The sequence below is a fragment of the Vidua macroura genome, chromosome 3 (genome assembly GCF_024509145.1).
Source record: "Vidua macroura isolate BioBank_ID:100142 chromosome 3, ASM2450914v1, whole genome shotgun sequence".
Taxonomy (NCBI): domain Eukaryota; kingdom Metazoa; phylum Chordata; class Aves; order Passeriformes; family Viduidae; genus Vidua; species Vidua macroura.
The window spans coordinates 89,588,805-89,615,878 of record NC_071573.1 but is presented as its reverse complement, the minus strand read 5'-3'; the positions used below and the strand labels follow the sequence as shown (position 1 = coordinate 89,615,878).

The following is a 27,074-nucleotide window of genomic DNA, read 5'->3' as shown; positions in this document are numbered from 1 at the left end:
TTTGACAAAAAAAGCCCCCAGTTTAATGCAGACTACACCACTATCAGAAATGTGCTGGACTGCTCAGTAGTATTTCAATGACTGAATACCTTCATATGTTTCCATACATATTTTGGGATATGAGTCACTGCCTTCTTAAATCCTGCAGGGGAAAAGGCAGAACTTTGTAGAGAGGATTTTTTTTTTTTTAATTAGGTTATTTATTCCCTCCTATGCATATGATTAGATAAAATTCTGAAAATAAATGTAAAGTCAGTAAAAAGTGTGAGGATGCCTGGATCTGACTCAGTAGCTCACATTCAGATGAGGTTTAGAGCAGTGCTGTTGCAACACTGCCATAGAGCTTCAGATAGCTCAAAAGCACAGGCAGAACATTCTCCTACTGGCTCAAAGGCTCCAGAATTTAAACACATGCAACCATATCCAAATAGAATTTGCAAGTTCAGATAAAAATTTAGTATTGAAAGCAAGTGTTAAAACTGAGCCCAGCAGAATGGCAGTTAAGTCCCCACTTATCTTACTCTAGTGCTATTTTACTATGCCACTCCTACCACTGGTTGGAAAAAAAAGGGAGACCTTAGTAGGAGTAAAGTGCTAGCAATAAATGATGCTCCAAGGGCTAAATTGCACATAAAATAATAAAACTGATAATTGTTCAAAGCATTTCAAAGGTTGCTTGCATGCCTAGGGATTTGGTAGGATAACTAGTATTAGAACTGTTTGGGAAGGAGGAGAATGGTTACAACCTTTCTTGTCTTATCTTGAATCTTTCTAACAGCTTTGTTTTATCCTTTAGATTCTTTCATTTTTGTGTCTGCATTGTAAGTGCAGAAATTGAACAGTCCAGATAATAGTTGTGCAACTTACATAAATAAAGATGTCATTAAATCCAGCAAGTTTCTACCAGCTGCCTCCCACATTACAGTCATAAATTGATCTTGGATATTGGTTTGAAGAACAAAACAAAATACATTTAACATCAAGTGGTTACTGTTCAAAGTGGAAGGATGACACACTTGAAAAATGAGAATCAGAGAGTGCACAGTAAGTTTTCAAAATTCCACTACAGGTCAATAAATTCCACATGAATGGTTTGTGCATAATGAATACATTTAGGATGTTAAGTACAAAGGCCAGGAATTATGGCCAATTCATGTGACAAGCACCAGTGGATACTTTCCAAATCCCACCAGCCACCTTCACAGAACTTAAAACAAGTAAGCAAGCATGTTCATCCATCATACTTTCTTGTACCAGAGAAATACATCTCAAGGTCAACCTACATTATTATGCCAGTTTTAAGTATGTGATTGATGCTATTTTTAATAAAGGCCAGCCTGGCCCAACAATTCGTAGGATAGTGGTTACAGACAGTACTACACTTTGAGCCCAAGAGGAATCAAGTTTTTCAAGAAACTGGTATGTTTTGAGAGAGAACTAGATCCAGCTACTCAAAATAGTCATGCCCAAATAGGTTTAGGTGAATGGATAGTCTAAAGCCTTGCCTGGTGACAAGTTAGAAAGTGAGCATCTCATTCCTGTTAGCATCATAGGTCATAATCTCATAAAAGACTGTATTCTTAAAATTTGACTGAAGATAGGACTAATGGAAAGAAGAATGGCCTACTAAAATATTTCAAGAAAATAATCCAGAATTTCTGAAGCTGAATGAACAATTATTTGCTAGTAACTTAAAATGCTGTCTTCAGCCCAAAAGATGTCTCCAGAGGAAGAATTTCACAGTGTTTCTAACAACAGAAATGTATATCACATAAAATGTGAAGGTTTGTTTGTTTAATTCTTGCACTTTGAGAAAAATGTAATTTGGGATTTTGCTGGTGTTTACTGATGTGAAATAGACACAGAGAAAGATGTACAAGCTCCTAATACATCATGGCTTCAATTTTTCAGGCATACAAGACCTAATCCAGCAAGGTGTTGGCTGTTATGAGACTTCCTGCAATGCATCAGGTTGACTGAAACATTCAGCCTCATAAATTTCAGAAATGCACATTCAGAGATGTAGTGACATGTATTATCTGTTATGAACAACTGACCAGTCTTGTTCAGCCATGAATATGTCTCAGCACAAGTACAGATGGCCAGTTCTGCTCTGTGGTTGAGCTAAGGGGACAACCACGGGACAGACTGCTGGACACTGCAGACAACTGAAGAAGAGCACACAGTCAGTCCTGGCCTGTCTTAGACTGACAAGGAAACAGTGCAAGAAGACACTACCAAAAACCATGCAGAATGGAAGGGGAGAATTCAATACAATAATAAGATCCCCTTTCTTCAGGTATGATTCTCCAGCATGTTAAGTCCTTTTGTGCCCAGTGGATTTTATTTGGAATTGAAAGGATCAGGTCTTTCCATGTCTGTAATTTCTTATTTTGCTATACTCCCAACATCTTCTCTCATGCTCTCCTCTCCTCTCCTGTCTCTCCTCCACTCCATTACTCTCATTCCCTTTTCTCCTCTTTATGAGTAATCCTTTTCTCTCAGCCTAAGCTAAGCAGGGTTTATTGCTTTGTTCTCATTCTCTCAGCCAGGATTTTAATCTCTCTCTGTTTCACTGAGGCATGTTATTCCATTGTTTCAAGTACTTCTATCTTTCCTTAGACTGCATTCTTTTATTTCAATACCATCTTTACATTTTTCTTTGAAAATTCAGGTTTGCTGTCCTTGCTTGCTTTCATCACCTGCTCTATCTTTTTTTTATTGCTTCCTCACATCTCTTTTCCCTTTTTGCTGCAAATTTCATTGAAGTTCTTCTTTCTTTCTATATCAGATTTAGTACACTTGTACCAATTCAAATCCAAAATAAAAAAGCTGGTCCACTGCCTACTCAAGATGTATTCCAGCAATTTCCTTTTAGATGCTAGAAAATTGTACAATCTGGAGGTTTATTTTATTCTTGCCAATTCTCTTTCAAAGCACTTTAATTATCAGTGAATGTATAATTTGCAGGGATGCAAAAACAGTCTGAGATAGTCTTGCAACTGTTCCCTTCCTGGAATATCTGTTTGCTACAGTTTTAGGAAACAGAATAATTCTCAGGATAAAACAGTTCTGACTCACAAACTGGAGAGAGTATCATTCTCAGCATATGTCATTGCTTGCAAGATACAAATACTGCTCCTGTGAAACTAATCTGATGCACTGCATTTGTAAATTTTTTTCCGTTCAATTACACTGCAGAAAAGTTTATGCAATCTAATGTGATTTGAAACAACTGCATGATAAGTCTGTACGGAATACTAAGTGTTCTGGGAGCAAGTGATTCTCATATAAATGACCTTTATAATATAAATAAAATACCTTTGCCAGTATTAGAGAAACATGCCAAAATGACCAGCAAACAACCCCCCTTTTTTTCCTACAGTTTTCCTTTTAATAACTCATTTAGTGGGCCATTGGAGTACTGACTGAAATATGAGGAGGCGAAAGTCTGGGGCAAACTCTGAACATTCTGGCATCCCAAATCTGAATTCTGATTTCTACTCTTTGCTGAAGATTTCACTCCCCAAGATCTAACCCCAAATTCCCAATCTGTTCATTAAAATTTTAAGTACTATTTTCATTGTTCCCCTCCTTTAATTTGTTTTCTACTTCATTATGTAATTTAAGCTACAGACATGTCTTTTAAGTAAATTGAAATGGATCTGTTGCACAGATTAAAGATGACTTTTACATTATGTTTCTATGGTTAGTGAGTGTATATTTGTGTATTTTCATACATAAAAGGATGCAGTTTTGCATCTAGCTGCGCTACATCTGGAGAAAGGCCATTTGTTGAATAACTCTGGTGTTGAGATTAACCTACATCAATCCTTTCATTTCAGTGCAAGAAGAAAAAATTCTACAGGAACATTCTGATAAAATTAGAATCACTATTAATTTGCAATACCTAGCTTTCTTTACTAATGAATTAAATGGTAATCAGACTTTCTGAAACAAAAGAAAAATCTTCTGTTCAATTTAGATGTAAGATATGTGAAAGTTCAGAGGATAGGGAGCATTATCTTTAATTCCAGAAAAATCACCATTTAAAATATGGGAATAAAGTAACTTTGTGCCTGGTGTTTGACAAATAAATTCCTTCAAGAGACTTTTTGTTAAAGTTAGTTCCTAAGAGAGCTAAAAATCATGTATGTGAGTTGGATTTGCTTGTTGCAAGATTTTTGGCTCTTGATTGTACCAAGTTTTCAACCAAATATCCTTCCAAAAAGAATTCCTTAAGGACTGAACCCAGATACATATCAACAGCAGTGAGCTTTTACCTACTCCTTCCACTTCTAGATCCCGGTCCACACTTCCTTAGAATGTACATGTCTTAGTCCAGGCTTTGCTTTTTGATGACTTGATAAATAATGCATAGTAACTACAATGCTAATTCTATGGGTTTGGGTAGGTAATTAAGAAAATGCAATATGAGAGCTCCCTGTATTTTGGCTATTTTTCTCTTCACTGTGGACTCCTTTGAAACCAACAGCTATTTTTAGAATTTCTTACGTGCGTGCTGAAAAAGGCTCATCTGGCAAGATGAATGTGCTTTTTAATCCCACATCCACTGTGACAACGATGACACACTGCCTACAAACTGCAGCTTGCAGCCATAAGTCAGGCATTCAGAAGAGACCTCTGCATCGTATATCTTATATTCCAGTTCTCAAAACTTAGATCAAAGATACCAAAAACGAGATATGCTCAAAGAGGCACCATCTATAAACTGGAGTAGAGTGCTTCTGGTTGACAACAGAGGAGATGGAACAAAAATATGAAGAACAGAAAACATAGTGCTGGAGTGTGACTCAATTTTCTGTCTCATCCTCATCATGAAATGGCTTTTTAGTAAAGTCAGCATTATCAAGAATAAATCCAGGTCGAGAAGATCAAAAGGTTCAGTATCCAGATAGTAGTGTGTTGCATGAATCAGCAGTATCTATGGGGGATGACTGCAAGAAAAGCAACCCTTGTATTTTTTCTGTCAGAAATCTATGGTGAAGGAAAGGTTGCATGGCAGCAGTAAGGCTGCAAAGAAAAATACCAAGATACCAAGAGCATAGTTCTTACTTACTGGCTTCCCTTTTTTTAATACATATTACAGATACAAATGGATAGTTATCCATATTGTGGTTACTTGTCTCCAAAAAGAAAATCTGTGCAGTTTATGTAATACATTTTTAAAATAGTCAGACATTATGCTAATAACTTTAATGTGCAGAGTATATGACTCACAGGAAGTGCAAGTGTGTAGGAAGCACCTCAGTGATCAGACAATATTAGGACAAATCGCTAACAGAGACATGAATATATTTTCATTGCATTCCTACCTACTTCATGGCCAACAACTTTCACTAAAAACCCATCTTTCTCAAAATGCAAAGTTCAACAGAATTTATTCTGCAAGAACTTCTTGTGGCTCGGTTAAAGACAAACATGTCTCATACTTTCACACATCCTGTTCATAGACATCAGTATACTCTGAATAGGTCTACTTGAGAACTTCATAGTTTCTGAGCTTCCCCACCTATGTATTCACTGTACATCTAAGCAGGGTGAGAGAACAGGCCTGAAAAACAGAATACAATGCCATAATGGGGCACATCTGCACCACTGGTTCTTAGCAAAATCTGACGAGTGCCACGTGCAGTATCTAAGTCATCATTCCTCTGCACACATTAGATCTCTCTTTCTCTCTAGAGAGAACCTTGAAGCTGCTGATTTTCTTATTCCAAATGCTGACTGCACTGAAAATTTTCAAAGACCTACTGATCAGAGGCTGGCTGAAAACTTCCATTATCAGAAAGAACTGAACTTTTAATAAGGAATTAAAGCTTTTGAACTTTTAGCATCAACAGACAATTATGTCATGACTTTCATGCAGGGTCTGGTAGTGCACTGTAAACCACAAGTTTACAGTTCCTGTTCCTGAGATAGAACCTCCTCAGGGACCAGCCAGAGATGATGGAGTGAGCTTCAGTATGAAGCTTTCACAACCCAATTTTCTTTCCCTCTTACTACAGTCATAACTTACTAATTTCTTTAAACATACACAAGTTCTAACTCAGATACAGCTAATTTAAATTATGTTCATCCATAACAGAAAAAAGGACTTCTATCTAAAAGAACCAGGCTCATTTAATATGCTTAATTATGGTCCTCAGTCTCCAAACTAATGACATTAAGAAGCAACATAACACTAGAGAAAATTCCTACACACAATGGAAACTCTTTCAGAGAACAATGTGTGTTCGCATCTCATATTTGTAAACTAGCTAAACAACTTTGGAATCTTAGATAAACAAATAAAATCATAGCACTTCTGAACTGAAGATAGTTGGAATGCTCTAGTTTCCTATATCTTAGTAAAAAATATTGTGAATGTTTTAACATCTCATTAAATAACTTAGTTACAACATCCCATTTATTTTCCAAGCTCTTTATGGGCATTTTTCAGTTCCTATTTACTGTCAAAAGGATCTGATACATTATTTCAGTGTAGATTAGTACCTATAGTATCTTCTAGTTTAATAGGATTATTAGTCTTACACCTAAAGCATGATGTTCCAAACCACAACACCCGTTATTGTTAAGCAAAGAAATTAGACATGTTCTGAAATGACCATCACTGTGAGAATGGCTCAGTTATCTCCAAGGGATGACTTTATAGCTTTGAGAACTAACTAGATTGTTATGTTCTGAAATTCATGCAGGGAATGGTATTGTGGCTGTAAATCACAAGGGCAACTCAGACAGTGGCCAGCATCCTTTGGAATAATCTTTACATTCCTGTTTTGCTCCATAAGCCTCTTAGTTGAAAGATTACCCATGATGAATTTTTTTCACCAGGACTGGTAAAGGATAGCTCCTGTGTCTTTGACAGCTGCTTAATAAAATTTAAACAAGGTTTTTTGTTAGGAATTTATCTGTACTTGTACTCCTCCAAGGACTATAAAGGGCAAGCAACTCAAATCCAAAGTCAATTTGTCTTTCGTGATTTGCTTTAGGCATATTTATATGCAAACTGCTAATCTAAAATCTTGGAAGACCCTGTATTGATTAAAATAAATAAATCAAGTCATCACAGCTGGATTGGACTAACATATCAGTAATTATTACATTTTCTGCTTTGTCTGACAGAGATACCCTGCCCTTGTTGACTGACTCTACTCAAAAATCTTATTGAAAGAGCAGGTTGCACCACAAACCTGGACAAGTCCTTTTCTGCTTGGTACACCTTGAAATGTTACTTTGAAGTTTACAGCTTCTATTGCAGCCTCAGTGAAAGAGATTCCCCCTTCTCTTAACCTCCTGGTACCTACCAGAGTAACATCAGCAACATCTTGGAGCTTCATCCCACAATCTTTCTAATTCCATCCTTGGAAGAAATGTATCTGCTTCACAGTAAGTTCTCACTGATTGCATCAGGCTTGAAAATTGTTACTGCTACTCCCAGATGTTAAGGTTTTTAAGCTTATTGCTGAGAAGAATAAGATGACATAACAACATTCTTGATCATTTGCTGGGTGGCCCAACTAGGAGTATCTCAGCATACCAAAGCCTGCTTCAGCGCACCCGGCAGTAATTTTCTTGGGAATAGCTAAAAATACAACTGTTCAACTAAAAATACAACTCACTTTTCCCATTTTTTCAGAATAGCCATTTTGGATTAACAGTGATTCATTTATGGATTTTTTTGCCTTATTACATTGTTTACACCTCTGAACTCCACTCAGGAGATGAAATCAGACTTACACGACCACCTGCCAATATAGAATGTGACTATCCCTATCTCCAAGAGTCAAATAGACAGTATATATAAATACAGTCTTAAGCACTCTGATGATTAAACAACAACCCTGAGAATCCTGCTGGTTTTGTTAATTTAGTTTTCATTTTCTTTACCTCTATATTCTCTTCCTCTCAGTGGATGAAGTATGCTATAGCAACATTTGCTTTCTTTCTATAATTTGTTATAATAACTTTCTGATTTCTTTTTCCTTAATAAGGAAACTATAAAGCAATCATAAAATTATAGGCTGCATCAGGCAGATGTCAAGAAATAAATAAGCATTAGGTTCATAATGCTTTGAACTTAGAATAAAAGTATATGCTTGGATATTTCATTTTATTTTTCTAAGAAGGTCAGCAAATCTAAGGACAATTCAAGAATACAACCTACAATAATGCAACTTACAGTGTAAAATTAACCAGCAATTTTAGAAGAGCTAAAATCTTCTTTACCAAACAAATTATTACATCAGAAGGCATAATTCTGAGAGAATGGAAAATACATGAAAGATTCTTAAAGGCCATGTCCTCCCCAAAATGATGTTCTAGTTTTATATCACAGCTACTCAACACCTAAGTCATACAAATTTGTACACTCATAATTACTGTGGCAACACAGATACAAAGCTCAAAAGGAAATTGTTCAATGAGATTATCCCCCAAATAAGGAGGGAAATGCCTCATGTTATTTAAGCTGGGAAGTTTATTTTAAGAGCTTTCAGCTTTCATTAATTATTTCTGCTCTACAGAATGTTAAACAGTTTCTCAGACTTTATTCAGTGACCTGTTTGCTTATCCTCAAATATTCTGATCAAGGATGGATGAGATGGCATTTTCCAAACAGAGTGGAAAATGTTCTTTGTACCAGTTCCCTTCCTCCAACACAAATAACAAATGTCTATGTACTCTGTACACGACTACTGAGGTCCTGAGCTAAGAAAGTAGGGCCTTTAAAAAAGCAGGGCCTTTCTTTCAAAACTGAATTTTATCTCAACATCCCCATTCAACCAAGGACTATCAAAACAGTATTGCCTCTTTGCTACAGTGTAGTCTACCTTCCTCTTAGAAAGGTCATAGACTTTGTCAAAACAGGGAAGTAGGATTTTTTTTAAAAAAGCTAAAATAATTTTTCCCCCTCCCCTGTAAGTTTTCTACAAAATGATAGCATATAAAAATAATCTAAGTTATTTAGAATTTAATCCTCTGTTCAGGAGTAATTTAAGGACTTAGAAGCCTACTTTGTTTGCAAATTTTGTGTAATTTAGGATCTTTTTTGGATCCAGGATCAAATTTTGGATCCAGGATCAAATTTTTGGATCCTGGATAAACAAAGGAAACATATAGGAATTGCTGACATCCAAGATGAATACACTTTCTTGAAAGATATACAGGAAAGCTTAGAGAATCAAGAATGGTACCCACAGTGCTGTACTGTTTCGTATCCTTTAGCTGTTCTCTTGGAAAGGATGACAACAGAACATTGAATGACCCTTGATCCTCTCCACTTGGTGCCCTTGTTTGGCTTGCAGGAAGGCAAGTCCTGAAGTCCTGCTCCCAGAACTGAGCCTGCTGTAGTGGAGAGTATGCACATTATTTCTGCAGGCATTCTGCAAGAGTTTGAATCTTTTGAAAAGAATCTAGAAGACTAGAATAAAGGTAGTCCCTTAACTTTTTTTTTTTTTTTTTTTTTTTTTAATCCAGGATTTCATTCATCCAAGATGTGAGACACTGACTTGCAGAGATTTTCCTCTACTTCATTGCTGATGCTCCCAACTCAAGTGGATTCCCCTGGACTGCAAAGTATTCTGCCCAAGGAAAACACGGTCACTCACCTTGATACTGCCCTGTTCATGGAAACAAAACCAGTTCACATAATGACAGGGCTGTCAAGCATTGCAGTGGGCTGCTCAGGGAAGTGGCCAAGTCAGTGTCCCTGAGAGTGTTCAAGAAACAGCTGATCATGGCACTCAGTGCTACGATTTCATTGACCAACCAGGTGGTGTTTGGTCAAAGACTGCATTTGATGATTGTGGATGTCATCTTTTCCAACCTTAATGATTCTGTGATGTTAAGCACTGATTCAGCCATACAGTTCCTGGCTACAGCTACAAATGTAGCAACCTCACTTGTAAATATACATCACAACTATACACAATAAGACTATGCAAATACAAGACATATCACTTGCATGGGAGATCTTTTACCCTTTAGAAAATAACAACTGGAACCCGAGTGAAATGAATAAAACTCTATGAAAATTACATTTTTTCTCCTGCTTTTGCTATGTTTAGCACACACAAGCCACTTTTGTTGCTTTTACAAAAATGGCAATGTGTAATAGGCACCCCAATAGAAATAAATTAGACAAGCTCCGAATGGCTTTTTGGATTTATTTTTTTAGGGTTTTTGCATGAAAGGTGGCCTTGCAAGAAAGCAAAATGGCTGTTCAAGGAAAGTGAAAAATGACCAAAGTTTTGCTGCTTGTAATTTATTTGATAGATGCACTCAGGCTCAACAACTGCATTTCAGTGATTCTCTGTTTTTTTCTTATTTTTATTTTTATCATTCTCTGAGCTGCAGTGTCCACACTTAAATTTGGTAAAATTTAACTAGCAATGAAACACAGATACCTACTGCATCTCCCTTACAGCCTGATTTACATAAACTTGATTTAGCTGCATTTGTTTATAATATTTTTCTCTTTATTTGCATATCATCTATTAAATGGTGCAGTTGTGTCAAAATACTTGCAAATCCCAATTTCCAAAACTAATTTTCATTTATAAACACTTATTCTTTCATTGTAATTTATAGCTAAATAAAACTAAAATAACCTGTTTTCACATATATGAACAATTTTGTCAAGAAAAGCAAAGCAAACCAAGACTAATTCTGATTTTTTTTTCAAACAGGTAATACAAAGGGAATTATCTATTCTTAAAATAAGATTTGTTTCAAAAGAAAGAAGCATGCATCTTAATTCTGCATGTCAGTTAAATTGTGCAAACAGTGCTTGTCCAAAAAGTAAAATGACTGATGGCAACTGGTTGCTAAAATAGAAAGAAATACAGTTTGAATTCTAATGTATTTTCTTTTAAATACATTATTTTTTCAGAAAACTTCCTGCTGCAGCATGTGCGAGGATTGGTATACACATGCAAATTCCTAATAAAGACAAGTTCATGGGCTACATGAAATCACAGAGATCAACCTTGAGTAAAATGGTGAAGCATCAGACTTGGACAATTTATTTTTACAGTACCCAAATATGCACTGCTCAAATGTATACCTGCTTGTATACAGTTCAGTCCTCAGAAAGATTAGTAAGTATTGTACATAATGTGAGTTTTTGAGGTTTTCTGGGTAGAAAAAGAAAGGAACTGAGAAAAGGAACTGGGAAGAGTAGTGTGATTCTAATACATAGTAAAAAAACTAAAATATGAAAATAGTATTAAAATACTTCAGTATAGTACATTATTTTATATATTTGCCCCAAATAAGACTCACTTTTGGTGTATTTGGTTGTTTGATTTTTTTTTTTCTTTTCACTTCAGCTTTCTAAAAAATTGGATGCCAGAAGCTGCAAGGCTGAACAGTTAGAGACAATTATAAGGGACTGGAAAATCCAAATAAAAGATAACACAATATGGAGTTTCTAACCTTTAGGCTCCTGTGTCCCCATTTAGACTCAGATAATTTGCATCTGACAGACACTGAGTGATCAAAATAATTCATGTTAGTATATTATCTAATGGTTTATTATTATCTTCATTACAGAACCTCACTAACTGGCCCAGAAAGAGTTGGAGGATAGTATGAACACCAAAGCTACAACTCAAGCACCTTTTCAGGAACTTATACATAATGTTATATACTTGCACAGATGTACTGATTTTAAGAAATATTCAAATGTGGTTTGATGTTATTGCACAAAGTAGTACAGGGTCATGCTTGGGTCCCTGTGTTCTTATGATCCTGCTATATAAGAAGCATTTATTTATATAATTTCACTGAATAAAGCCCCACTGCACTCCATGATTTCAGATGTGGCACTCCACAGATTTTTACACCATAACAAAAGCTACAAAACAACAGTAGGTATCTATGAGTAACAGCACTTACAGTGATTGTAAAAGCTATTAAAATGCAGGCAACCACAATTTCATAATGAAAAACCAGGTCTGTATGGAGAAAGAACATTTTTCATCTCTAGTCTTTTTCTTTATTGTCCTGGAGCTTTTATACTGCATCTCCCTCTTCTAGTGATTGCTGCACTCTCTAAGAGTCCTGTAGGGTCAAACTCAAGGTACTGTGTTTCATAACAAAATCAATTTTCACAATGTTTTTGCTGCAGTTTTAAGAGGTACACTAAGTCAGTACCTTTGATAAAATATAACTGATTAAATTGTTTTAAAAATGAGCATATTTGAGAACTATATTGTTCTACCTATATGACAGAGGTATTCCTACAAATATTCCAGTCACTTTAATACCATCATTGCTAAACAAAAGGAAGAATGTCCTTCATCCAGTCCATCTGATTGCACAAGTAAAACTACTCTTTTAATTTAGTCCTTTAGGACACTTGCTAGTATTTTTTTTCCTTCCTATATTTACATTTCTTTCCCCAAATTGTATTATAAGGAAAGAAAATTAATGCTTCAATTTTTATGTTGCTGATCCTTCAGACTGATTCCTTACACAGTTCCTCACGCATGTTGCTTGCTGCAGAGGAACTCTGTGCAGCATCAAGTTGTTATAAACAGATGGGCTGGACTAAATGGACCATATTTTTCTGTGATGTAGCTACAGTTAACATATACATACATACATACATATATATACACATATACACATACACACACACACGCATATATATATGTATGTATCAGAGTGTAAGCACATATCTTCATATCTTATACTGACACTAAGATTTACTGGAAATACTAAGAGATTTGGAGAGTCAGACCACCTCCTTCCAGAAGCAGCAGGTAACAGGACACTCACATGATGCTACTGGGGAAGAAGCTGCAGGGTTATCAGCAGATATCCTGAGTTCCAGGCACAGCTTTAGTCAGCTTTGTCTATAACAATATCCACTCAGGGTATATACATACATTTCTAGATCTATGAAAATAAAAGCCCACATACATACTTGAGCCTTCCTTCCATACCCAGAAAGAGGAGACATATTGCTGGGGAGGTGCTTCTGTGCCAATCCATGAGATAATTCATCCAGCACAAACCTTTTTATTCCTATGTATAACTCAAATTCAGAGCTGCAAATGCAACGAACACAATAAGGGAAAAAAAGATACGGGCATACAAGGCTTCTGCTTGGGCCTTTAATTTTATCAGATACATTTCCTATTCTTCCATTTTCCTGAGTAAGCATACACTGAGTAAGTGTATGGATATAGGCAACTGGCTAAAAGACCCATTAGCCAGTGAATGAAACTGAATTGTGGTCTGTAATATTTGTATTTTATTTTAAGTGCAGTTGCTAAATATGTATCTCTACAGTTTCATGCAAAGGATTTTTTGCAAGATGACAATATCACAAATTTATCAAACAGAATAACAGATGAACTCTGATGAAAGCTCTTGCCACAGGAAGTGGTTTTTACATACATGGCCCTAAAATTCCAGTAAAATTCAAATACTATTTTGGAACAACGCATGTAAGTTTTCAATTAACAAGAAACAGTTCCTAAACTGTGCATTTTACTACATTAATCAAGCTCAAATTTTAGCTACAATGCAAATTCTTCATAAATAATATATAAACTAGAAGTTCTCTGTCATCTGTACAAGGAGTCTATTGATATAAAGGGCACTCTGTATATCTAATTTAATAAAAAGTCACTAATCTGAGTTCACCAAAGGCTAGACTGAAAAGCACAAGTACAACAGGCATGCTGGAGGCAATGTTGGTGTGCTAATGTTAAGTGCCATGGTGTCTTACTCTCCAGAGCCTATCCCAAAAACAGAGCTCAAAACTTCTGCAGTTGTCTGACACAGCTGAAGTCTCTGCACTTACTGAGTGCAGATGTGTCTGTCTCCCTGGAAACTGATGAACCTTGAAGTTCAAAATTGTTTAGCTTTTTAGTATCTCAGTGGACTACATCTGGTTAAGTAACTTTGAGAAAGAAAAAAAACCCAAGGCTTCATTCTAACAGAGCTGAATTAACATAGTAACTGAACTCTCAGTAATTCTAATTAATTTAGACTCGTCCCAAGTCTTGAAGAGCAATTCTTTAAGTTTGTATAGGTTTGTTTAAAAAAACCCCAAAACCTATTTTTTGCTTTGCAGTCTATTGGAAAAGGGTAACATGGGTGGAGATACAGTCAACTGATATTGTTTAGACTGCAAATGGCTGTAGAGATATTTTGTACCAATCTAGACTGTTCTCCAGCAAATAAATAACCAAGTGACAAGTTGTGACTGAGCCAAGTGACAGCAGATATGTATTTTTGGTAACAGGCTCCTGAACAACCACATTGTTCAATGATCAAACAGTGCACTGCATGATGCAGACAAATTTGGCTCTGTGAATAACACTGCATGTATTTTTTATGCAGGATCTTATGAAAACAACTGCATACACTATGAATATTTAAGGACCATATATGCAGGCTGGATCATCAATTGAGAGATGCCCTTCACTGAGATCTCTATATAACAAATATAAATATTTATTATATTGTACTTGTAATAACATCACTTATAATACTAAAACATGTACAGCTGCATCAGCATTTTCTTTTATATTCTGTCTAGCTTAGAAAATAATTCTCATCTGAAAATTTGGTAACTAATGTCAAGGACAGAATGATTTCTGCCAAGTAAGGACAGCATGAAGAAGATGACAGAAGAACTTATCCTCCACAAAAAAATATTTCTGCAACATTAATAAATAGATGTAAGAGTTTTATGTATTTTATTAGTGAAGTCTGTTGAACAACTATGATTAAGACAATCAAATAAAAACAAATAAATTCAAATCAAGAAAATAATAAAATCTGATTTAGACCACATTATTGATATGTGAGAAATTCACAGCAGTGATGAGTCTGAAAGCAGTATTCACTTTAGTACTGCACTGCTCTCAGGACAATTCTTTTGGACTCATGAGGCAAGCCTTATTTACCCAGTCTAAGACCTCTCTACAAATAAGATACAAACTTATCTACAAATAAGATACAAAGTTTGCACAGGTAAGCAAAAAAACTCTAGACCTGCATGTTCCGACACTAAAGATTTAGTGCTAGCTGTGGATTCTGCTCTTAGAAAAGCATTAAAAACTTGCCATTACTTTAACTCTGTATTTATGATGCTGGATTTTTCCACAATAAATATATTTATGCTTTTCATGGACAATATTATCCAAAATCGGAATAAATCCACTATAGCTTCATCTCACAGCATCCTTCTAAACCTCAGTAGGGTCCTTCAGATAATATAAATATTATCCTGTTTATCACTATTGTACTAAGGAGAAAATTTGACTTTTCAAGTCACAGCAGATACAAGCTGAATAGAGCTTAGCTCTTTTTCTAAGTGCCTTGGGCATAAATAGCTAATCAATCATATCTAATCAATATGTTGTTCAGCCATGCAGATTCCCATGTCTATAATTCCAGCTTTATTCAAATGATCTTTAGTCTCAGTACATTCTTCATTGATTTTTTTTCTTCACCCAGAAAAGGCATAGAAATAGATAAGCGCTACAGCTTAAACCTTGGAAATACCAGCTTAGAAAACAAAAAGAAAAAGCAAGTAATCCCTGTTACCTATTTTTATATTTCACTATTTTAAGGTTTGGAACAACCTTAAAAGTCTTCCTAGTTGTCCAGGCCTCGCTCTCATTGACAATGTCCTACTGTGATTATAGGAATGGGCTTCAAAAGTATAAATTGCTCACTTTAACATATTTATTATAGCAGTGGTACAGGAGAAAACATGCCATGAATAGGAAGTTTAGGTCTTTATATACAGTTTCCATCTACATCCAGGAATGGCAGACAGAATGGAATTAAAAGCACAAAGAATTCCTATTTAAATTATTAAGCAAAGCCTCCGCAACCACAATTTTGTGGATTGCAGCCACATGTAAATGCTGATTATTCTTTTTAAAATCCTAAAGTGTGACAAAATGCCTCTTATTGTTAGTCATTTCATTATCTACGTCGGCACTGAATAAGCACGAGCATAGCTGTTTCAGTTTGTTTGAAAACTATTGAAAAATGTAAATAATCATTGATCTTTGAATAAACAGTTGAAAGTGGCATTTGCTTTCATACTAAATAATTTGAAATGAGAAGAAAAACCACATGACATTAAAAGCACAATCTATCTTATTGTGGTTCTTTTCCACTGCTCTCCACTTATTTCAGAAGATAACAAGAATCTGTGTCTGGCTGGTTTGATCAGTGAACTGAGAGGCGAGAGAGAATATTTGCATTTAAAATTGCTCTTTAATCTGGCAGTCCTAGACCTAGGAGCTGTACCAGCTTCACAGTGTCTTGACAGACCAGCCTATTCCTTGCAAACAAATTATATACTTGTTTGTAAAAGCAAGAAGCTCATCTAAGTATTCATATTATGATGAGTGGCTTTCTGAGCAAAAGTCCTCCTTTTTATCCAAGAGTGAAAATGCAAGTGGAGGTAAAATACAAAAGCAATGTGTATTTTAGTCCCAAATGTATTCCGTTTTGGTAATTCTTTCCATCTGGTGTAAGAGAACAAGTGATAAGTCACTTCAAAACTCACATCAGACCTCTTAGCAAGGCTCACCATAGCTTCTGAAAAATGTAAAGAAAAATATCACTGGACAGTTCATTACTAGCTTCTAATTCAGAAGAAAAAAATACAGATCCACAGTCAAATGCCCTCCAGAACAGAATCAGAAAGCAACAGTAATTTTGGCTTAGATTTGGATTAAGCACCCTTCCAATATTTAGCTTTAATCATGAGTGGAAAAGTCTGAATGCTCAGATCAAAATATACTGCACAGAACACTGCCTTTGCCCAGTCAAGTTGCCCTACAAGTGTTGAAGGCCAGGTTGGATGGGATTTGAGCAACCTGGTCTAGAAAGGTGACCCTGCCCATGGCATGGGGTTTGGAACTAGATGATCTGTAAGGTGCCTTCCAACTCAAACTATTCTATGATTCTATTATTTATTGCCTCAATAGTAGCAGACCTGCTCAAGTACTCTTCACTCTGTATAAATCATGAATCTCAATCTGTCATGACTATTGCCCGTTTCACAAATTGTCAACAAGACCTGAGCCTTTAGAGGACCCTCAAGTCCTACACAGAGCTGCTTTGCAGCAGGTCAGCCCTCAGCCTGTGCTGATGCCTGGCATTATTCTTCCTCAGGTGCAGGACCCTGCATTTGTCTCTGCTGAGTTTCAGTTCTTCTCTGCCCATCTCTCCAGCCTGTCAAGGTCCCTCTGAAGGGCTGCACAGCCCTCTGGGGTGTCAGCCACTCCTCCCAGCTTTGTGTCCTTAGTGAATTTGCAGAGGAGGCTAATTCTGCTCATTCATCCAAGTCTCTGATGAATACCTTAAACAATACTGAGCTCAATACTGAACCTTGGCAGACACCACCAGTGACAGGCCTTCAACTAGACCCTGTGCCACTGATCACAACCCTCTGGGATCTGCCATTCAGCTAGTTCTCAATCCACCCCTGTCTACCCATGTAACTGTTCTATTGTGTTTGTGTGTGATGACTGGCCAACTTTTGGTAGTGGGGCAGGGGGCTACAGGGGTGGCTTCTGTGAAAAGATGCCAGAAGACTTCCCCGTGTTCATCAGAGCCAATGATAGACAGCTCCAGGACAGAACCAGCACTGGAAAAGGCTGGGCCAACCAGAGTTGATAGTAACCCCTCTGTGACAACATATTTAAAAATTAAAAAAAGAAGGTATTGCTCAGATGTAATTGTGGCTAGAGAAGACTGGGGTGAGAAGAACATGTGGGAGGAACAGCTCTGCAGGCTCCAAGGTCAATGGCAAGGGGAAGGAGGTGCTCCAGGTGCCAGAGCTGAGATTCCCCTGCAGCCCCTGGTGCAGCCCATGGTGAGGAGCTGTGCCCCTGCAGCCCTTGGAGGGCCTCAGGGATGCAGAGACACACCTGCAGCCCATGGAGGGCCTCAGGGATGCAGAGACACACCTGCAGCCCTTGGAGGGCCTCAGGGATGCAGAGACACACCTGCAGCCCATGGAGGAGCCCTGCACTGGAGCAGGTGGATGCCTGAAAGGAGACCCCATGGGAGGCCTGTGCTGGAGCAGGCTCCTGGCAGGAATCTGCAGACCTGTGGAGAGAGGATCCCATGCTGGAGCAGTTGTAGAAGTCCCTTCTCTGAGCAGCAGCAGAAACAACCTGAGATGAACTGACTGTAACCCCCATTCCCTGTCTCCCTGCGCCTGGGGAGGGCACAGAGCTGGGAAGGAGATGGGGGCGTTGGAGGGGAGGTGTTTTTTAGGTCTTATTTTGCTTCTCATTATCATGCTCTGATTTTGTTAGTAATAAATTCAATTAACATCCCCAAATTGAGTTTGTTTTGCCCTTGTTAGTATCACTCACTTTGGTGAGTGATTTCTCTCCTGGTTTTTATCTCAACTCATAAACCTTCCATTGTGTTTTCTCTACCCTGTCCAGTTGCAGAGGGGAGCGACAGAGATGCTTTTGTGGGTGCCTTGCATCCAGCAAGTGCCAACCCACTACAACTATCCTGTCTCAACCCAACAGTTTTCTCACTTTTACACTTTGTCTCTCCCTGACCTCGGCAGGGACGTGAGCACCTGCGTGTGGCTTAGTCGTTGGCTGCAGTTAAAACACAACGCCAGGTCACAAACCTTGAACGACCCCTCTTAATCCCAGAAGCTGCACAGCAGCTGCCACTTACACTCTCCATCCAGATTCACACCCAATGAACTGCTTTTAAACTGAAGAAAGTTCACACAGTAACTACTTTCACTTTGCATGCATTTTCTAATGTCAGTACCTCCTCTTCCTGTGGGTAAGAAGCTCCTCTAAGATACTATCTAGGCTGCACTCAATATAAAGCAAGTTTCAAAGGCAAGTAAAGAAAGGCATGAGGCAAGTCACTCTTCCTTCCTGCTCCAGCTCTCTTTTCTGAAAGTTGTTCCAAACGTTTTTCCCTCTGGCTAGGCCTGACATTCAAAATGTTGCACATGAATATATTCACCACAATGACAGGACTTTACTTTTCTTGAGAAACCTTCAGACATCTGCTTTTATGGATTCTCAGAAAGGCCATCAGAAAACCTCAAAATATTTATATAGTGGATAATCCAAACTTTTAAATGCTTATCCAAACTGATTTGAACAGTTAGATGTTTAAAGGTCAAACAGTCAATACAACCTCTGATTAGTAGTGCTCAGCAAATGGCTAAAGATTTTTTTTCAGGAAATGCTGTCTAAACATTTTTAAGAAATCTGCTGTAGCCATTTGATTCTATTTCTTGAATTCACTTTCAGATCAGCATTCAAGTTACTGTATTTCATTAGAGCAAACAAAAATACAGAAGATGGATACTCACAATCAATGACAGTGCATTCATATGTACCACTAATCAAACCAATGGTGCTTGCAAATAGTAGGGAAAAAATGGGGTGAAATACTGTAATCAAAAATGAAAAATATAAACTCATAAGGAAATACACTTGTGGGTTGCTTAGAAGCAGGAAAAAAAAGTAAATTGGATAAATTATTCATTATAAATTAGTTTTTAATCTGTAGGATTAAGGGGGAAAGAAAAACAATTACACATGACATTTGCTGCAGGTCCACAAATAGATCCACTTGCTTTTAGTGTCCAACCAAATATCTGATTTATTATATGGTTTATTTGGGAAGAAAAACTGTGTTGACTACTTTCTGCAAAAATAAAAATATTTTCCCTAAAACATCATTTTCAATATTATATGCACATATGTGAAAGTGAACTTTTCCTTCTATCAGCATAGCATCAGAGTTCTAGTTATTATCTCAGCCCATAAGGTACCAAATTGATTTAGATTGAACTTACAAACTGCAATAAAATAACAAGAAATTCTAATTGCAATTCTAATTGAAATTCTAATAGCAATCTCATATATTCCTAGCTGTGGAATATAGGTGTTGAAAGGACACAGGAGATGGAAGATCTCCAAAACATGTGAATTTTGACCTATAAGGCAACATGTTTTTTTGCTGCTATTTAAGAAGGGGAAAAAGACCCACAAACACATATGTTTGTTTTTATTGGACTAATGTATCACAAATTAAACTGTCTCTTTTAATTGTGTATATGTTTTGTGCTTCTGATAGTGTGGGCATTTCAAAAATATGGGGGACTAGCTGAACGCCTTCCTAACCTTGATAATCCAGCTGCCTCAATTTCTCTCTCATTTTGCTTTCCATGTATTTACCATCCAGAAAAAGTTCAAGAAATGCTCCCTAGAAGATACTTAATACTCTAGGACATTTACTAGTACAGTAAATGAAAAAAGAAATTACTTCAATTATAATCCTAATCTCACATTACAAGGGTTCCATATCTGCACAGAAAGGAAGGTTTCATACATTTTGATGCTAACAGAGAATAATACACTGTCTGTCAAGGAAGTGTATACTTACGAAATTCCATTTCTTAGCAGGACCTTTAGCTCATTCATTAATGGAAACTGTGTTGAGGTAAATAATACAGGAGTGACTTCCCCCCCCCCCTTCCTTCCTGCTGTTGCTCAATTGTGATTCTTAGAATTAACAGAATGTGCATCCCTGATTTGAGCTGGCTGTGATCTAGTCACTGCACTACAAATACACATGGCTGAGTGAAGCTTTAACAACAAAGAATAATTTCTGATTCGTTTTCCTTTCTTCTGTTCTAGGAAGACTATAAATTGAGTAAAAGTGCATCTTTCCCTGGTGGTAGGATTAGGGAATAGATCGGATGTTCATCTTACTCTTGAACTTGCCATAGCTGGAAAAATTCAGACATCATATTTAATAGCAGTTTCTTCTCTATTTGGATATCTGTTGTTATGGTGATAGTTCCAGGAGGAAACATTAATGAGCATGACTTGAAAGCTTTGATGTGTACAACACAATTATTTTTAACACCTCATAAGAAAAGGTGACAGTCAGTTAGTACTGCTTCTGGCTAAAGATGAATCATTGTATCAGCTTTCATGAAAACTACCTGAATTTCTATTTGTTATGTATCTGTAACACAGTGTTGAATATAAATATGTAATAAAAAGGATTTGGAACAACGGCATAACTCCCCCCCCATCTCCTCATTTTCTCACAAAGGATATAAGCTGTTATTCTTAGGAACTTAATTACAATAAAAACCGTTTTTAAGTATACAATACAAATTTTAGAATATCTGTATTGCTCCTTTGTGACACCCCAAGAACTATTCAGCATGACCTCTCATATCCAAAACTAAGCTGTGAACAAATCTACCAACCCACATTGCCGAGCACAGGCCTGCAGACATACTGCATCACCCAGACTGTCGTTCACCTGCAGGGGAAAAGCGTTAGAGACAGAGGAGCTTTCTGCCTGGACCATTCCATCTCGGAAGGAGGCGATGTCCGTGACAGAGCTGGGCTCACACGCTGGCAACGAAGGATTTACTTACATAGTCCTCGTAGGCCTCGTGTGCGGGCGGCGGGGGCGGTCGGTAACCCGGCACGGACGGGGCGCCCCTGGCGCGAGGCGTGGGGACGCCCCTGGCCACCGGTGGCACAGGGAGCGCGCCGCGTGTCACCGGCGCTCCTCGGGGTGCTTGGGCACCTCGTCCAGGCAGCGGGGGAGGAATGGCACCCCCACGTCCCCTGCGGGGAGCAAAAAGCAATGATCACTCTGTGTACAATGTGTACAACGAGGGAAGACATGCCCCATTTTAAAGGCTCTCACGTTTTTACTACTATTTAAAGCATCATGTAACTCTGAGGTTTTGGCAGCTACAATGTCAAGCACTTTTAGGCAACATCTCAGGCAGAGCTCGTATTATGGAAAGGCATTATTCTTAAACTACCCAGTGCCTTTTGCACCTGATCCTCTTGTTGCTTGTACTAATAAAATTGTAATTCACAGGGTTGCAGAGTTACTCCAAAGCAGTTCCAGAAGATGAAGAAAATGAGGAACTTCTTCTCAAACTATTTTGCAAGAGCAGTCATCACTCTCATTTTCATGCTTATTTTGTTGGGTGAGAGAAATGGATTGGCAGAAGATATTGCAGGACAGCAGAAACTTGCAAGGCAGAGTAGAGGAAGAATATAAAAGGACAGGAATAACTTTTCTTCCTGTCTAATTTAGTTCAGCAGAAAGGATTAGTAGTGTGGGATTCTACCTTCCCCCACTGCACAGAGAGAATAGAGCATATAGACAAGCATGGAAAAAGGTTTAGCATCCTCTGGGCTATTTATGCTACATCTCCCTTGCTGTACAAATTAGTAAGTCAGAAGAAGCTGTTACTGTTTAAAAATACTTGTATCTATACCATATGATGAAATAGAAGGGGGATAAATCAGGGTAGCAGTCTGTGAGTTTTGTTTCAGAGCAATATGCTCCTGGGTGTTCTGTCTTTTTGGAAGACTGTGAATGCCAGGTATAACAACCCTGCATGACACCCAGATCCACAGTTGTGAATTGAACTCCTGTAGCAGTAGGAATTGTGGCTTTTTCCCTGCTGAGACAACCAAACCCACTGCATTAGCTTGTGATGTTCATGACTTTACTATAAGTTTCAGTATCTGATTTTAGACTTGCAGAATCAGTGAATGGTTTGTGTCCCCTCTGAAGGGACCTTCAGAGATCCTCTAGTCAAAATCCCATGCCTTGGGCAGGGACATCTTTCACTAGATCAAACTGTTAAAGATATGTCCAACTTGACCTTGAATACTTCCATTGATGGGGCACCCACAACTTTTTCCAGTGTTTCTTCCCTGTGTCCAACCTCTTTTCATTTAAGACTGGCAAAAAGTCTCTCTCTTTCTTATTAGCCCTCTTTATATATGGAATGGCCGCAATGGGGTATCCCTGGGGCCTTCTCTTCTCCGGGCTGAAAAACCCAGCTCTCAGCCTGACTTCATAAGGAGAGGTGCCCCAGACTTCTGACCATTTTTGTGGCCCTCCTCTGGACTTGCTTCAACAATTTTTTTAATACTCTCCTGGGATTTTTGACTGGAAAACGGGGAAGGCATCCAAGATCATAGGATCTGTGCAACTGATTCAATCATTTGGTCATTTCTCAGGAATTAGGAGCCAGAACTCCACCCATTAAGCTTTGAAGCCAATTTAAAAGCTGCTAGTTTGTTGCAGTGACATTCTGAACAACATTATTAAGTCAAGCTGTTCAGAAATCTTGGATATAAGACTGAACCTAGACACTCTTTGAGTAGAAGATGGTCATGAATGCCAACTGCAAAGAATTCTCTGTAAGTGCATCATGCTACCAATTAAAAAGCTCATGTAGGAAAAACTGATGGCAAACACGATAGACACCCTCAGGGAAAAAACCTCAGAGGTCATAGGAAAGATCAGCCCATTCAATTACTGAACAACTCCTTTGTCAGCATAACATAAGGTACCCCTATATCCTATTTCCTCCAAAATAAGAGTCCATTTTTTAGGACTCATCTTGAAATGACCTCTATGGAGAGAAGACTGGAAGCAGCTAAGTAACTTAGATACTTGAGGCAATGAAGTTCTTAAGGGTTCACAGGGAAAACCAAGTCTGAGAGAATGTTCTAAGATTTTACACTGGCCTTAATAATAAGCAGAGATATATGTTATTTAGATATGAAAAAATACTTGGGCACATTAACACCCCAGTGTTTTTAGATTATGCAAATCAAATTTACTTAAAACTGATAACCCATCAACACATAACAGATAATGAAGTTTATATATATAGGTATATTTGCATATACACACAGTATAGCTGTAATATGTATAAAAAGTAATTATTTAGTAATTATTTGGGAAATAAACTTCCACCTAGACTATGAGGCCTTCTCTGACTACACTATTATTTTGACCAAACATTTTATGCTACTGACCATACTGCCTTAGTACTAGCATAAAAATATCCTTTCTTAGAAATATCCTTTTCCTGTCTTCATAATCTGCTCTCATTTATTGTCACTCACTGTGCCCTGTGACCTATAGATGAGAAAATCTGGAACAATATAGACTACATCAGAAGACAAATATTTTGGTTTACTGACCAGGTTATATATGCAACTGTCTTTTTTTTTTTTTTAACTATGGGGTTTTTTACTACTGCTTACACTTTGTAAAGCTATTAACATAATAGCTCAGGTTACCACACCTTGAAGGAGCTGCAGGTGGCACACGGATCCCTCTTCCTCGAATGCCCCGTCCACGTGATGAATCCTCAGAACCGTTCAAATACGAAAGTTCTCTCAGCTGCTCCTGGCGAATTTCATCATTATAATCCTGAAATGCAAAAGGTGAAACTTTCTGAAACTTTGTACTTTGGCTGAGCTGGCAAACCACCCAAACCAGAAATTCTGTGGATGGTATTTTGGTGAACTGTTCTGCATTATCACTGGTATGCTGAAAAATTGTACAAGTGGGAGTGGAAAACTACCTATAACATATGGACAGAAAAATGCATATGTATGGGTAGTGAAGGTGGCCATAAAGAGCATGAACATGCAAAAAAACCCACAAAAGGCATAGAAGTCATAAACATAGAGAAATGTATCTGTATGCAAAATGCAGATGGTCTTTTGCATACAAAAGGTACTATTTTCAAATGACTTGTAATTAGACAAAAAACCCCATCATTTTATTAATATTTTTTTATTTTTGGCAAACTTCCCTGGCTACCTTTATGCACTTAAAAACACAAATTCTACCTTATTTTGAACATTAGCATGACTGGATTATTTAATTCAATACCAATTAGCATCACAGAATGTATCATTCACTTATTTTGTATATCCTGAAAGGAGTCAAGTAACAAAGCTATGTTTACTATAAAATAATTATTAAATGAAATAAAATAGGCCCATTTTAAGACAACAAGGTTTCAACTTCAGCATTGCAATTTCTGTTGGCTCAGTTAACAGAACACCAGATGAACTTCCTTTTCTCACTGATATAAAATAGAATCACAGACTCATAAAAGAGTTTGGGTTGGAAGGGACCTTAAAGATCTAATTCCAAGCCCCCTGACATAGACAGCATGTTGACTTCCTCTTCACTGAATGCATGACTGGGCAAGGTGATCCTTGAATATTAACTATGTCTATTGGGCCCCTCTTCCTTCCAGGGCTCTATCCTACTGCACTCCACCGAGCAGCTCCCTGGAGAGACCAAAGTCTGCTCTCCTCAAGTCTGGCACAGCCAGACTTTGCTGTGCACTCTCCTCCCTTGCCCTAAGGCTCTTGAACTTCATCATTTCATGGTCACTGCAGCCCAGGCTAGCCTCCAGATTCACCTTCCCCACCAGCCCCTCCCTGCTGGTGAGAACAAAGTCCAGCATAGAGCATCACCCCAATGGCTTCTCTAGCACTAGGAGAAGGAAGTTTTCCTCAATGTATTCCAGGAAACCACTTGTCCTGCTGTGTTGTCCCTCCAACAGATCTTGTGGATGTTGAAGTCCCCCATAAGGACCAGTGCTTGTGAATCTGAAGCTCATCTTTTCTGTCTATAGAGTGTCTCATCCACTATAATACATAACAATGGACATGTTTACTTTATGTTTGTCCAAATTCCTTTGTCAGAAATTTCTTTTTTTTAGCTTCTTTCCATTTTATCCAGCTTTTTACTGGCTGATCACTGTACTGCAAGTCTGCTGCAGTAGCCAGCTCACTCACAGCAGAGCTGTGTAACAGTAAATTATTGTTTCAAAACAGAAAGGATTAATTAATTTCAGCTCTTTTGTCCTTCCATCCCTCCACAGGCAACTGCCATTGACTGTCATGCAAGGACCTGAAAATGCATTACAAGTGACACCTCTTTCAGCCAAGCTGAAGACCAAGCAAATGGTGAGCTCGAACTGAGGCCTTGCTCATTCCTTCTCCCACCTAAGGAGGTCCAGGAAATCTGTTTAAAGATATGATCCTGATCCTGCTGTGTTCTAGGAGTGTAGGCCTAGTCATAATTTCCTTTCTAAATTCTAGAGAGAGTAGCTGGAGAAAAATCTATTACTGAAATTCAGAAAAGAACCCTATTTATACAATACAATGTGTGATAATTGCAGCACAATCATAATTAAAATTAAAATTATCTATTTTATTAAGCAAATCCCTAATTTGATAATGAAATAGATAATGGCTTTCATTTCATACCATCCCCAAATATTTTTGCAAATTTTTCTATCCTTCTAACACTAATAAACATCTTCTAAATCAATGTGCTCTGTAAAATACAGAGGGAAAAACAGAATCAGTGAGATCACATTTACAGCAATTGTTGGAACAGGTATCATCTACTGTGCCCTCTTAATATCATCTGTTATTCATACTGGCTTTACAAGGATTAGGACTTCAAACTTGCTGATTGAGTTTACCCTCCAGATTCCACACTGGTACTGAGACCAAACTTCATTAATAATGTAGGTACATTTTGTAAGAGGAAAATGTGGGGGGGAAAAAAAGGACCTGCAAGGGACAAACACTGGAATTTCTGTGGTGCTGCTTCAACCCCTCTCTTTTGGAGTACTGCAGTATAAATGAATTCTACTAGAAATTGCCTCAAAGAAAGTATTACTCACTCAGGTAAAATTATAATTTAAAATCTTAGTATTGACAAAACAGAATATACAAATCACATTTACAATATACAATAAAATCTGCAAAACTTCACCATTCTGTTATGCAATGCCCTTAGTTTTAATGTGCAGGTTATTTGCTGCACATTCAGTTAAGAAACAGCGCATTTTGAAATGACAAGGTAAAGACAGCAAAGTACTCCCAAAGGAAGATGCTGGGACAGGTCTCTTAAAAGAGAATGATTTTATTAAAAATATAACTCCATATAGATAATTTATCTTACAGGCTCCTTAAAAAACATAGCAAGGTTCATAATTTCTAAATCTGAAAACTGAAATTTTCAGCAGAAATTCTCATTTTGCCTCTTAAACAGAAACATAACACTGAATTAATCTTTCATAGCTGCTACAAGTATAGCTAGAGTCAGGGTATCTATCCTGATGAATATTTAATTGCATCTGAGTTCAGAGCCCAGCACATGAGCTGAATTATGCTGCTGAT

General features: G+C 37.6%; 1 protein-coding gene across 13 annotated transcripts in view; it reads right to left on the bottom strand.

The window, feature by feature from the left end:
• KHDRBS2 (KH RNA binding domain containing, signal transduction associated 2) overlaps positions 1 to 27,074 on the bottom strand; it is a 356,668-nt gene that overhangs the window by 124,648 nt on the left and 204,946 nt on the right. For all 13 annotated transcript variants that reach the window (XR_008436254.1, XR_008436252.1, XR_008436255.1 and 10 more), the window contains exons 5-6: positions 24,161 to 24,288; positions 21,464 to 21,659 (exon numbers count right to left, since the gene is read on the bottom strand). Coding sequence is in view for 4 of the 13 variants with exons in the window: in XM_053973490.1 (XP_053829465.1) it covers positions 21,464 to 21,659; positions 24,161 to 24,288 (324 nt within the window). In the remaining 9 variants the exon portion in view is untranslated. The remainder of the gene's footprint in view (positions 1 to 21,463; positions 21,660 to 24,160; positions 24,289 to 27,074) is intronic.